This window comes from Glossina fuscipes, unplaced genomic scaffold (assembly GCF_014805625.2).
Source record: "Glossina fuscipes isolate IAEA_lab_2018 unplaced genomic scaffold, Yale_Gfus_2 27, whole genome shotgun sequence".
Classification (NCBI taxonomy): Eukaryota; Metazoa; Arthropoda; class Insecta; order Diptera; family Glossinidae; genus Glossina; species Glossina fuscipes.
Window position 1 is genome coordinate 9,251,474 of NW_023998422.1, and position 11,421 is coordinate 9,262,894.

Genomic DNA, 11,421 nt, shown 5'->3' on the forward strand with positions numbered 1-11,421 from the left:
TGCTGAAAACGGAAGCTACGTATTGTATACGTGATTACCTACGAAGTAAGCAAATCCAGCATCAAAGAAAGCGTAGCAATCAAGATAAAAAGGAAGAAGAATAAGGCAATCAAAATAAAAATAATTTATGTATTTAATTGTAGTGAGGTTTGGGGGATGATCGCGCATAACAACTTAGCTTTCGCTTTTGCATTCAGCTGCTATATATAACGGCCAATGCAAAATTTAATTTTAGGCCACGTAATTACCCCCATTTTTATAATTTCAACGAATGTCAAATGAAACTATAGGCAAGAAATACACAGAACGAATAAAGTATAATAAACACCTTAAATTCCACTTTTAATTTAAAAAAATAAGTTTTTTTACGCTTTTGAGTCAATTTCAGAGAAAAAACAAAACCATTTAAATAGATTGCCGCCTAACGCTACAGCTACCGAGTACCTCATTTTGATCGTTTTTAATTTTCTCTCTTCAAAAAAGCAGATATAAGGCATGTAATATTTCAAAATGTTTTCGCGACTTTTATTTATATGAAAAGACCTTTAAATACTCATAATCATCTTTTTTCTACCTATTACACTTTTTGAGATGACGGAGAAACATATCTATTTCTACCATAAGGAACTATTTCGATTTCTTATTAATGTCGATTTGCCACATATAAAAGAAATAGGTAGATAGGAAACTGAAATTTGACATTTGATCGATTAGGAATGTAAGATTAAAAATTCTGAGTCGCCCGTTTATGTGCACATCTATAATACGAAAGAAACCGAACAATCTCGGGAAAATCCCAACATCTTCTTCATATCTTTGTCTATATCTCTCAATTCTATTAAGATGTTTCTGAAACCTGTGATCCAAATGTTCATTAGGATCACCTTCATCTTCAATTCGAAAATAGTCCCGACCAGTATATTAATACGGACACAGTTTGCAGTAAAATTGACTTGCAATTTGAAAATTATTGGAATTAAATGGGAATTAAAATGTTGTCGCTAATTTTGGGCGTATTAGTAAAGCGATAGTGACCAAACACACAGGTAGATTTGATGAAAATTTAGTTAGGAAGTTTTCCGAAACATCTTCATAGGATCAAAGGTTAGAAACGAATATATGAAACAATTATGGTTGTTTTAGTGCCTTATTTATGGTAGGCGTGCACATAGGCAGATCGCAACCATTTTTTTAGCATTCAATTCTTAACTGATCAAGAAATGATTATGAACAATTTCAGTATTTTTACCACTGTGGCAAGTCGACAAAAATAGGCCATCAAAATGATAATGGATGTATGCAAAAAGTCGGTAGTTGTAGTATTTAAGAGTATTTATAACACAAATTGGCTAATAGCGAAATAAGCGAATATTTTAACACTTAATTATTGTTACATGTAAATACTGAGATTCTCAAGTATTATTAATATGTAATTAATATAACCGGCTAAGCCGGTGCAGTTATATATACATATATAACTTTATAAAAAGAGATGACCATCGAGTTCAACAACTAAAGCAATGAAAAAAGGCGACTTATAAATTTTCGAAATAGAGTTTAAACGGCCGGCTCTTGAAATTCGCATTACATCTGCATACTTTACATAATATTCATAATACTGGCAAATTTTTAGATTCTTGAATTATAGTGTTGCCATGTCTATTAATTGCGGGCTTATAAAGTCACAAGACTCAGAATGCTTTATACAGATTTAATTCATATCCTGTCAAGCTAGCAAGCTAGAAGTCAACATACAACGGAAAAGAGACAAACGTGATTAGAGCTTAAAAGAAGTCTGAAACTAAGCAGTGCCAAAGATAAAAAGACGAATTGCCAAATTTGGAAATAAGTATCAGTACAAGAATTAAGTAATCATATGTTTAATTATTAGTTAAAGGACTAAGGAGCCACTTGTTACTTGGGATTCGTCAAGTCATTGGATTTTTGCGAGAAACCATAAGTCTATAACCTCCATTTCGCCGGTCAGCACTTCATTGTTTTTTGTTGCATTAGTCGCAGCCGAGTCGTAGCTTGTACTTGTGAAAAAATAATGGCGATAAATTTAATGATTGCTATGATGAATCCAGAATCAAAAAACAAAAAAAAATTGTATTATCACAAAAAAGTGAACAAGGTACTGCCGACATCGTCGTCATCATCCAATCTTTATGTTTATGCTAATGAAGATAATAAAGGCGATTATATTGAAATAATTAATAATGAAAATTAATTATTAAATAAAAAAATTTGTTTTATTAAAATACGAACTAATTCGGAATATGTTTTAGTATGACTTAGGGCCGAGATGTTGGAACATTGTCCACCGTTAAAAGTTGAAAGGGAGCAAGCAATTTGTAGACGTGTTAAAATTTTGAATAAGCGAGAGAATAAAACGCTTTGTCAATTTTTCTTGTCTCAATCGGTCAATAGCGACTTTCATAAACCTTAGATTAGCGGGAGTTTTTTGGCAATTGAAAGCGAGGAGACTTGACTAATATGATATAATATATGAATCAAGTTAAAAAGAAAAAAAACTATCGCCTGAAATAGATAATAATTTCTTTCTCTTCTCCTCATAGCTTATTGAGATTTCCTTCATTGTTTTATATGAAAGAATTGTTTACCTTTTTAGCAAAAGTTTTTTAATATTTATTTAATTTAATGAAAAATTTATATATTTACAATTTCTACTATAGATAAATTTTACTACATTTTTTAATTTTTCTTTAAATGTCTACATATATATATATATATATATATATATATATAGGTTATCCTTTTAATAAATGTAATATTGCAATGATTGCTTTTATGTATATATATATATGTATATAAACTTTTTTTATTATTACAATAACAATATCATAATATATATGTTATATATATATTGATGTATGCACGTATATCACAAAAAATTTAATTAGTTTTCGATTTTATATTCGACATATCTTTGAAAGCAATATATTGCTGTTATTATTTATAACAATATAAGAATTAAAAAAGGGGAAGAAAGAATTGTTCGAGATATTCTTATAAAATTTGGATAAAGTTGTAAAGGTAAATAGAAGAGCCAAAGTGAGAATTCTTAAGGTGAAATAAATATATATATATATTTTTTTGAAGAGAGAGAAATATATGTTTACCTACACTACGATTGTAATCACTTATATACAAAATATGCTTACTTGTTCGAAAAATGCTGATAGTATTCGAGAATAAAAAAAAAGTGATGTAAAAAAGTAATATAAAAACTAATTTTCAAAAAATAAGGGAATTGAAACTAACGCGATTTTGGAAGCCAACTATCAATGCATGCACTTATAAATTTTTCAATCAATAGATCTATAAATGTTTGTGTATATGTAAAGTAAAGTAATCCCCTTAGATTCGCTTCCGTCCGCGTTCCACCACAAATTTTCAAAAATAAATGTTATGATATTGGATTTAGGATAGTGACTTTCAACGACGACAAAGGTGTATAAGTCCGTCGATCACTACGTTGGTTTTCAAATGCATTTCTAACTCTTTTGTTCGGTAATCTTCAATTCAGCATAATACCAACTAAATGTGGGATACGATTTGTAACTGTAGATTTCATATTTAATTGAATTCAACCCATCAGTACCGATTTTATGCATACCATTAACTAAATTCTCGTATCTAAGGTGAAATATGAAGTGAATATCGGAAAAGCTTTAAAGGCATTGCATTATAAAGTAAATTAAAGAACATATTTACCTTTTGGGATTGGCCTTTTCTTTGGGATGCTTTAGCATTATGTAACGGGCAATATTAATAGGATAACGAGCTATAAACAAATTAGCGCTTCGCAATCTGCCACAAAAAATTAATTATAAAATGAAATTAACGGCTGAATTGGAAGAAAAACGTACCGGTTGGACATGTCGTCGTCTTCAGCACCCCAGCCAAAAAATGAATTCGAAAATCCATTTACTAAAACGAAATGTTCTCTTGTCATGGCAGATACGCCACCAAAGATAGTGCGATAAGGCAACCTACACAATTATAGTTAAAATCAATTTTAGATTAAGTTGAGATAATTCGCTAGATATATATAAACTTGAGTTATATTCAATATTATTGATACTCGATTCAAGTTTAAGTTATGTTCAATTCAATGTTACCTGTAATTGAATTCATCAACAGCCACCGACATATGTCGGGGTTGACGTGGACAAGTGTAAAGGTTTCTATTGTCCAATGGCAGCAAGTCCACATCGTGGAATATAAAGCAATCCCAAGGATAAAGTTTCATGGCCTCAAGAAAACCGACGTTCATCAAAGCGGCTCGATTAAACGACTGACCATTAGTTTGCTCGATTATAAAGATTCTGTACGTTATATTTTGCTTCATTAAAAATGGATGCATATTGCGCAGGAAGATAGAGAGATGTGCGTAACGGTCGCGAAACGGCACCACAATAGCGACATGATGCCTTGCATTACAGTCTTTTGGTTTAAACGCACCGCCAGATTCTAACAATGGGCCCAATTGTTCTTCAACCACATCTAAAGATTCTAAAGTGATGTTAGGTACAAATGGACTGCCTATAATAACAATAGCAAACGTTTATCTTCGACATTGCGATTTTCAAAAAATTTGTATACTCGACTTAATCGCAAACTATTTATTCAGTTATTTATGTGACATTTATCCAGTTACTTACTTTCTTCGTAAACAGGCTCCTGACACGCAGGCAGTGTAACCTCTGTTATGTTTTTGTTTTCTTGTTCTAGAGATTCACTGGCATTCGCTGCATTAGCACCCGCAAACGAAGGTATAGGCAAGATTTCATTTATACTATTGAATCCGGTCACATTGCTTTTGTAAGGTTGTTTACGTAAACTAAGAAAAAAAGGTGAGTTTAAGCTTTGCTTAGTTTAGTTTGCACTTGATCAATTTATTGCTTACTTTGAACGGCTAAATGCCGATGGAATGTCGGTCTTTTCGCCAAAATAATTTAGAAATACATTCAAAATCAACAGAAGACAAATAGCACACAATAATATCCGTAATGTCACATAAACTTTACCAATCATCCTCAATTTTGCCAGGCATCAAATTGGATGATTAAGAACTTTGCTGGCACATAAGTATTGGAATTTGCTGGAGTAAGATTGAAAAAGACTCCATTTAACCGGATCGAGCTTAAAAAAGCCAATTTTCTGTTGCCCTTAATCAATATAAATGAGATGACAAGAAAACAACAATAACCTAATTGCATGAATTCACCGCAGCTGAGGTCTGTCATTAGAGTTGCCCAGTTTCGCACAATTCTGCATAAACAAAAAAAGGTAAAGCATTAAACACATATGCACATATGTTCAGAGGACGACACGAACAAAAAACAATAAATAAATAAAAATAAATTTCATACGATTATAGTGAAAAGCATTTTTATTATTTACTCAGCGTCATTTTCTTAATAGAATTGTAAAACATAGAAAATCAGTTGCTTTACATTTGGTTTACGGGTATGGAGAGTTTCTTACATATGCCACTAAGAATTTAAGCCCTCTTCAACAAGTGGTTCGGTATCCAAGAGAAAAAACAAACAAAACTCTATGGAAAGACGTTATCGTGGCAGTCGTACGCCGTCTACATCTTGAATCTCCACTAAATTGGGCCGATTATTGTAGAGATATTCAAAACGCAACACTTTGTTCTCACCAATGCAAGGATCATAAAAACCTGGCAGATCACTCTGAAAAATATAAAAACAATTGTTACGATCTTTACAATAGATAAATAATAATAATAATGCTCATCTTGCCTTTGAAGAGTTGTACAATATAAGACTGCCGTCTTTTACTAAACATTGCAAAGGTATTTTAACATCTATACAGGCATCTGCACGGAAATTGCCATTCTTCTCTAAGCAACCATAGGTTGCATGTGCTATGATTATACCTCCACGTTCAATTTCCTCGTTAACAATCCGCTCATATGTGTGTGTCATTAGATCTATAGCTGCAGCGGCTTCTTGACGTCGTAAATTCATGCGCTGTTCATTGTTGCGTTTAATTTTTTCATTTTCAATATTTTTACGTTCGGCTAGCATCGGATCAATTATGGATTTTTTAACAAGAAACCACACTATCACTGGGGTTACCGTAGCATAGAACACAGCAGCGGGCACAATATCTTCACTTAAATGTATAGGAAACACATAAGTCTGCTGTGAACGTACAATTCTGTCATACAAAAAAAAAAAAAAAAAAAAGTATATAATTATAAACAAGTGTAAGTTTTTACATTGATTACATTATATTCACTTGAACTTGAGTATAACACCAGTTGGCACACCGATCGATACTGCCGCCAATACAGAGCTATATTTAGATACCTTTTTTTCGGCTCCGTATTCAGCTAAGAAACCGAAAGTGCCTACTTTAGCAGCCACCTTCAATTTCAATTCGTTCTCAATCATTTTATGCGTATAAGCAATGCTAAAATAGATATGCGGACTCCCAATGACAAATGATGTTGACCAAGCACATTTATCATTGCTTCGATCAATTTGCGTTGTCATGGCTGATTGTGAACTAGCATTCAAAGTCAATGAGCCAATTGTATGTTTGTCCAATTGTACAGATAAAGTAGAAAATAAAGCAGGTAAGACACCGTGCTCCCTGAAATTTAACGAAGTGCCACCGGTCACTGATAAAACTGGAGACAAAGTACGGCCGCCTATTTAGGAAGGTGCACAATATAGAAACTATTTGTCACAAAATTATGTATTATCTTGCCTTTCGCTGCCATAAGTAAACCATTGCCAGCACCTAAATCTAGTTCCAGCCATCCCTTGTTAAGTAGTCTACGACCACAAACTACGAATCCTCCCGAGCCGTTACCATTTGTTGATAATAGATTGCCACTCATTATTACCGTATCTCGTCTTGTAATAGGAGCTTCGATCGATTGTGATATGCTCATGGAGGAGACTTCCACAATCGGCATTTCACTGTCGTCGTATGGCGAAAACACCTCCGTGGCATTCACACTTATTGTAACATTACCACGGGGATTGGTACTTTGCAATAATTTACGGTCTTCCGCTGCTTCAGCCAATCTTTGATATTCTTCACGTATTTCGGCCGGTGTTTTTGTACGATGCACTAACTCCCAGCCATCTGTGCGTAAACCCTTCTCTCCTACCGAATCGTAAATTGCACGCTTATGAGGATCGGACAGCACTTCATAAGCTTTTTTGGTACGATTAAATAGCATTTCAGCTTTATGCTTATTTTCTCCTTCCATATGCTTGTCCGGATGATAAATCCGGCTAAGTTTACGGTAAGCGGCATTGATTTGCTCTGCCGTAGCCTAAGAAACATTCACAATCAATCGATCACTTTAAGGTTACGGTGTGCTAACTTTTCTAATCAACGTAGATGATGAAACAACATCCTTGGTATTGAAAAATACTTACATCTTTGGGTAAATTTAGAAATGTGTAATAATTTTCCTCTAACTCAGTATCGGAATCGGTGTCGTCTGACATATTGCATTGAAAAGATTTCAGAAATTGTAGAGAATATTAAAATATTTCTTTATTGGATTTTTATTACAAAATTTTGAATTTGCACTTATGAGAACAAAATATTTATTAAATAACCTCAAAAATATAAACTATTTTGTCCTTGCCACCTATTTTGAATTTAAGAAAAGAATTTTTGATATCTAAATAATTAAAGAAAATTTTTTCACGCAATAAACATAATATACACCCTGCGGAAAAAGCAAGTATTATGTAGCAGCAATGCTCTCCCATACAAAGCATGTACACTCCTGCCATAGAAAATCCTAAGCAAAGAGGAGTAAGTAAAGTAGTTTAGATGGCTATAAGAAACATGCATATCACTAAGCCTTCGCGAATAACATCAACGAGCAGATATTGAATGGAGAGGAATTTAACATCCAGATCGTTGAACTTCATCTCAGTTACCGTCACCGTTAAGTAGAGCAGTAAACACGATGTGAAACACTAAAACTGCATGCTTACTATTCGGTACGCATAAGGTAGTAGTATCATCCATAGTTGCTTCCTTTTTCACCTACTCTTTTTTTCTTAATATGAGCAATCACTCAGAAAATTTCCCGTGCACGTCTAATACAGTGACCGTCAGCAAGAGAAATAGAGAACGGGGTAGGGAGTCGAAGGGATCTATGTCCAATCAGCAAGCTATGCTTTTATCCGTCGAGCACTTACTACACCTACCGCCAAACATGGTCATCAGTATTTTTCTGTGAACTACACTGGAAATGTAGGAATTTCCGTCGATGGCATTATTATTAATAGCAAATATTTCGTGCGCTTGTACATTGAAAACATGATTTAAACTGCCTAACATATACGGAATTTGATTTTTTAATGTATGCATATATGTATATCCGGTTTTATGTGCATTTATAGCATTTTGGACACAAACCAAACAGAAGTGGAATAATGGAATCAAACAACACTATATAATTTTTTTTTTTAAGTGATTAAAAGACGTTGGTATGAAAAGACCTGAGCATGATTTAAAAACTTCGGTATGAAAATAGATGTCTCCTCTTTGTTGTTGTTTTCTTTTCTTTTTTGAATTTCAGTAATTTCATAGAGCAAAACAAAATAAAAAAGTTTGAAACATAATTACCATAATTATACTTTCTGGAATTCGAAAAAGGGACCTTTATCATTTTGTTGAATCTTATGAGCCTTGTGGGCTTTTCATATACACAACATGAAGCTATATTTTCGATTTTCACTATGCTAAAAGTTGGTGGGATGTTTTTATTTTTCTTTTGCCTTTAGTTATCGTCCATTTGTTAAGAAAGCTTAATAGAAGCAACTTTTTTAATGGATTTGGTGACTATGATTAATATATTAAAGAGGTGTTCTCTTTACTCTGCAATGCAAATAAAGCCAAAAAGGCTTTAAGCCCAAAGCTGCTACATTTAAGTAAAGCTTATCACGGCCTGATTTCTAATAAGCTCGAGCCAAGAGTGAGATAGCATGACCTTGGCTTCTGGCCGACAACCAGCCTGCCTTTAATTCATCAAAACCATTTAAACTTCACCGAACAGGATTTGGTCAATCTGTATGTTGGTCTTAATTATTTACCAACCATTCGGACGCGTCATAAATATTATCCATATGATCGTACCTTTGACATTATTTATCGGTAAGCTGTGGAAAATACGATAAAACAAATACATATGAAATTCACTTAGGCTTTCTGCGTAACTCAATATGAACTAATGTAACTAAGAAATCATCAATGCATACATGAACTGAAATCTATGGGCGAGTTTATTTAACTCATCGACAGCCTATCAACATAAAATGAGCTTGAAGTATAAATTCCGCGGAATAAATAAAAGACGCTATATGAACAGTTTAAAGAAATGACTCTTACTTTATCCTAGATAGTTAATTAAGTGTTCGATTGCTTTATCGAATACGATTGAATGAGATTCAATTACAGAATAAACCGAAACCGTAATTATGAAAATTCTAAATCTGGCTACAATCCAAATTTATGATATCAATTAAATTGACAATTTGAAGAAGGTAATACATCTTTTTCGAATACAAGTATTTTCATCTACTGGCAACACCTTTACATAGCAAGATTTACGAAGAATTAGTCAGTGAAGGAAAAACGTGCACATCATTTTGCTGTATTCGAGAAAAAATTTTTCTTACAAACGAAATTTAACTGTTAAATAAAATTACAAAAAAAAAACTCCTTTTTTAGTTAACTGCAATAAATTGTGAATAAGAAAAATATGTTACGTATTCCAAAGTTTTTACCCCGTATCCTTACTCAGCATCAGGCTAACCTACTGGGAGGGAGGAGTTCTAGCATTTTCGAGAACGTAAGTATTAAAACGTCCGCAATAATTATATCACCAGCCAACTAAAGAATCAATTGATTGTCGCTGTTCCTTCCTGAATTTATACAATTTACTTAAGGCATTTACTTAAATTGTAAAAAGTGTTAAAAAAAACTTTTCTTGAATTCTCTTCCATACGCAGAAGCTGATGCAAGCAAACTCTGTTTTGAATAATACTTTGTCTGCCCAATTTAGTCAGAGGTAAGTGGCTTACTTCGCCTATTTAATTCTTGTTCACGACGACGTATAGGAACACATGTATTAATAACTTTATGAACGATATGTTTTACAATAAATTCTTAACATAAATTACGCAATTGGAAATGTAAAGAAACGCGCATTTGTTACCGGCAGTGCAAGTATAAACTAAATATTAGGCACATTTAACTTTTATTGCGTCATCTATGCATTATCTAAAGATATCTATCCATCCGGTGATTCCAGCAATGTTTCATTAACATCATGTCCAAATCTTATTTCATCACATTAAAAATTTTCAATTGTGTGCTCCGGCAGAATTAGAGGTTATATAATGTAATTTAAACAGCTGAGAGGCAGTTTTGTATTATCTCTCATTGCATCTCTTTCTTACGTTAATAGTAAGTGGAAATCTGCGATTTTTTGTTGATAATGTTTAATACATAGATCGTAAACAATAGAAAGCTGCCTTTATTCGTCGCCGTATGCCGTAAATTAAAAACGAAATTCAAAGTCAGTTTTAAAGCACATTAACTACGCTTGTATCTTGCAAAGAGTTCACTCCAGAAATTGGAAAAACGATTAAAGGCATATCAAATGAAATGAGACTCACTTGACATCTGTTTAATATTTTTATTTATTTCATCCATCATCCATATCACATGTAAAAATAGAAGATAAAAACTTTGCTAAGAATATGCACTGTATTTGAGACTGACCAAAGTGCATCTCAGAAGTCCTATTTTTTAATATGTCATTGCGATAAAGGTACCGAGAGCAACAAAAGAAAAGGATGACAGGTTTAGAAACGTATTGTCAATTATATTTATTTGTTTCTATGTAATTTGACGAAACATTATAATACTAATAATGGTATCACATCTCTATTATTAGATCTGGCGAAGTAAAAGGTGCAGTCATTGGTATTGATTTGGGCACTACTAACTCATGCGTTGCTATTATGGAAGGCAAGCAAGCTAAAGTAATTGAAAATGCTGAAGGTGCACGTACCACGCCATCTCATATAGCCTTCACTAAAGATGGCGAACGTTTGGTAGGTATGCCCGCCAAACGACAAGCAGTAACGAACGCGGCAAACACTTTTTACGCTACCAAGCGCTTGATCGGACGACGCTTTGATGATCCGGAAATCAAAAAAGATTTAAAGAATTTGTCATACAAAGTAGTGAAAGCTTCAAATGGAGACGCTTGGGTACAATCAAGCGACGGCAAAGTGTATTCGCCTTCTCAGATTGGCGCGTTCATCTTAATGAAGATGAAAGAGACCGCTGAAGCGTATTTAAACACGAAAGTAA

The 11,421-nt window shown here is 33.3% G+C and overlaps 3 protein-coding genes across 3 annotated transcripts in view; 1 reads left to right on the forward strand and 2 right to left on the reverse strand.

Annotated features, from left to right (window-relative positions):
* Nucleotides 1–2,984: 2,984 nt before the first annotated feature.
* Nucleotides 2,985–5,232, reverse strand: LOC119635975 (beta-1,4-N-acetylgalactosaminyltransferase bre-4). Its single transcript, XM_038031029.1, has 6 exons — nt 4,934–5,232; nt 4,689–4,867; nt 4,146–4,569; nt 3,894–4,016; nt 3,739–3,834; nt 2,985–3,660 (listed from the first exon to the last, which is right to left on the reverse strand). Exons 1-6 carry the CDS (start codon nt 5,059–5,061, stop codon nt 3,519–3,521), a joined length of 1,092 nt encoding a protein of 363 aa, XP_037886957.1. The 5' UTR covers nt 5,062–5,232; the 3' UTR covers nt 2,985–3,518.
* Nucleotides 5,233–5,520: 288 nt separating this feature from the next.
* LOC119635974 (dnaJ homolog subfamily C member 11) lies at nt 5,521–7,625 on the reverse strand. The gene is made up of 5 exons (XM_038031028.1): nt 7,455–7,625; nt 6,772–7,348; nt 6,298–6,712; nt 5,796–6,216; nt 5,521–5,726 (listed from the first exon to the last, which is right to left on the reverse strand). The coding sequence occupies exons 1-5, from the start codon at nt 7,524–7,526 to the stop codon at nt 5,598–5,600; spliced, it is 1,614 nt and encodes a 537-aa protein (XP_037886956.1). The 5' UTR covers nt 7,527–7,625; the 3' UTR covers nt 5,521–5,597.
* Nucleotides 7,626–9,637: 2,012 nt separating this feature from the next.
* Nucleotides 9,638–11,421, forward strand: part of LOC119635959 (heat shock 70 kDa protein cognate 5) — a 4,089-nt gene continuing 2,305 nt past the window's right edge. Inside the window, 4 exon segments of the mRNA XM_038031005.1 lie at nt 9,638–9,889; nt 10,050–10,108; nt 11,000–11,418; nt 11,421. The exon segment at nt 11,421 is cut by the window's right edge and continues 135 nt beyond it. Coding sequence (XP_037886933.1) covers nt 9,800–9,889; nt 10,050–10,108; nt 11,000–11,418; nt 11,421 — 569 coding nt within the window. The 5' untranslated portion in view covers nt 9,638–9,799.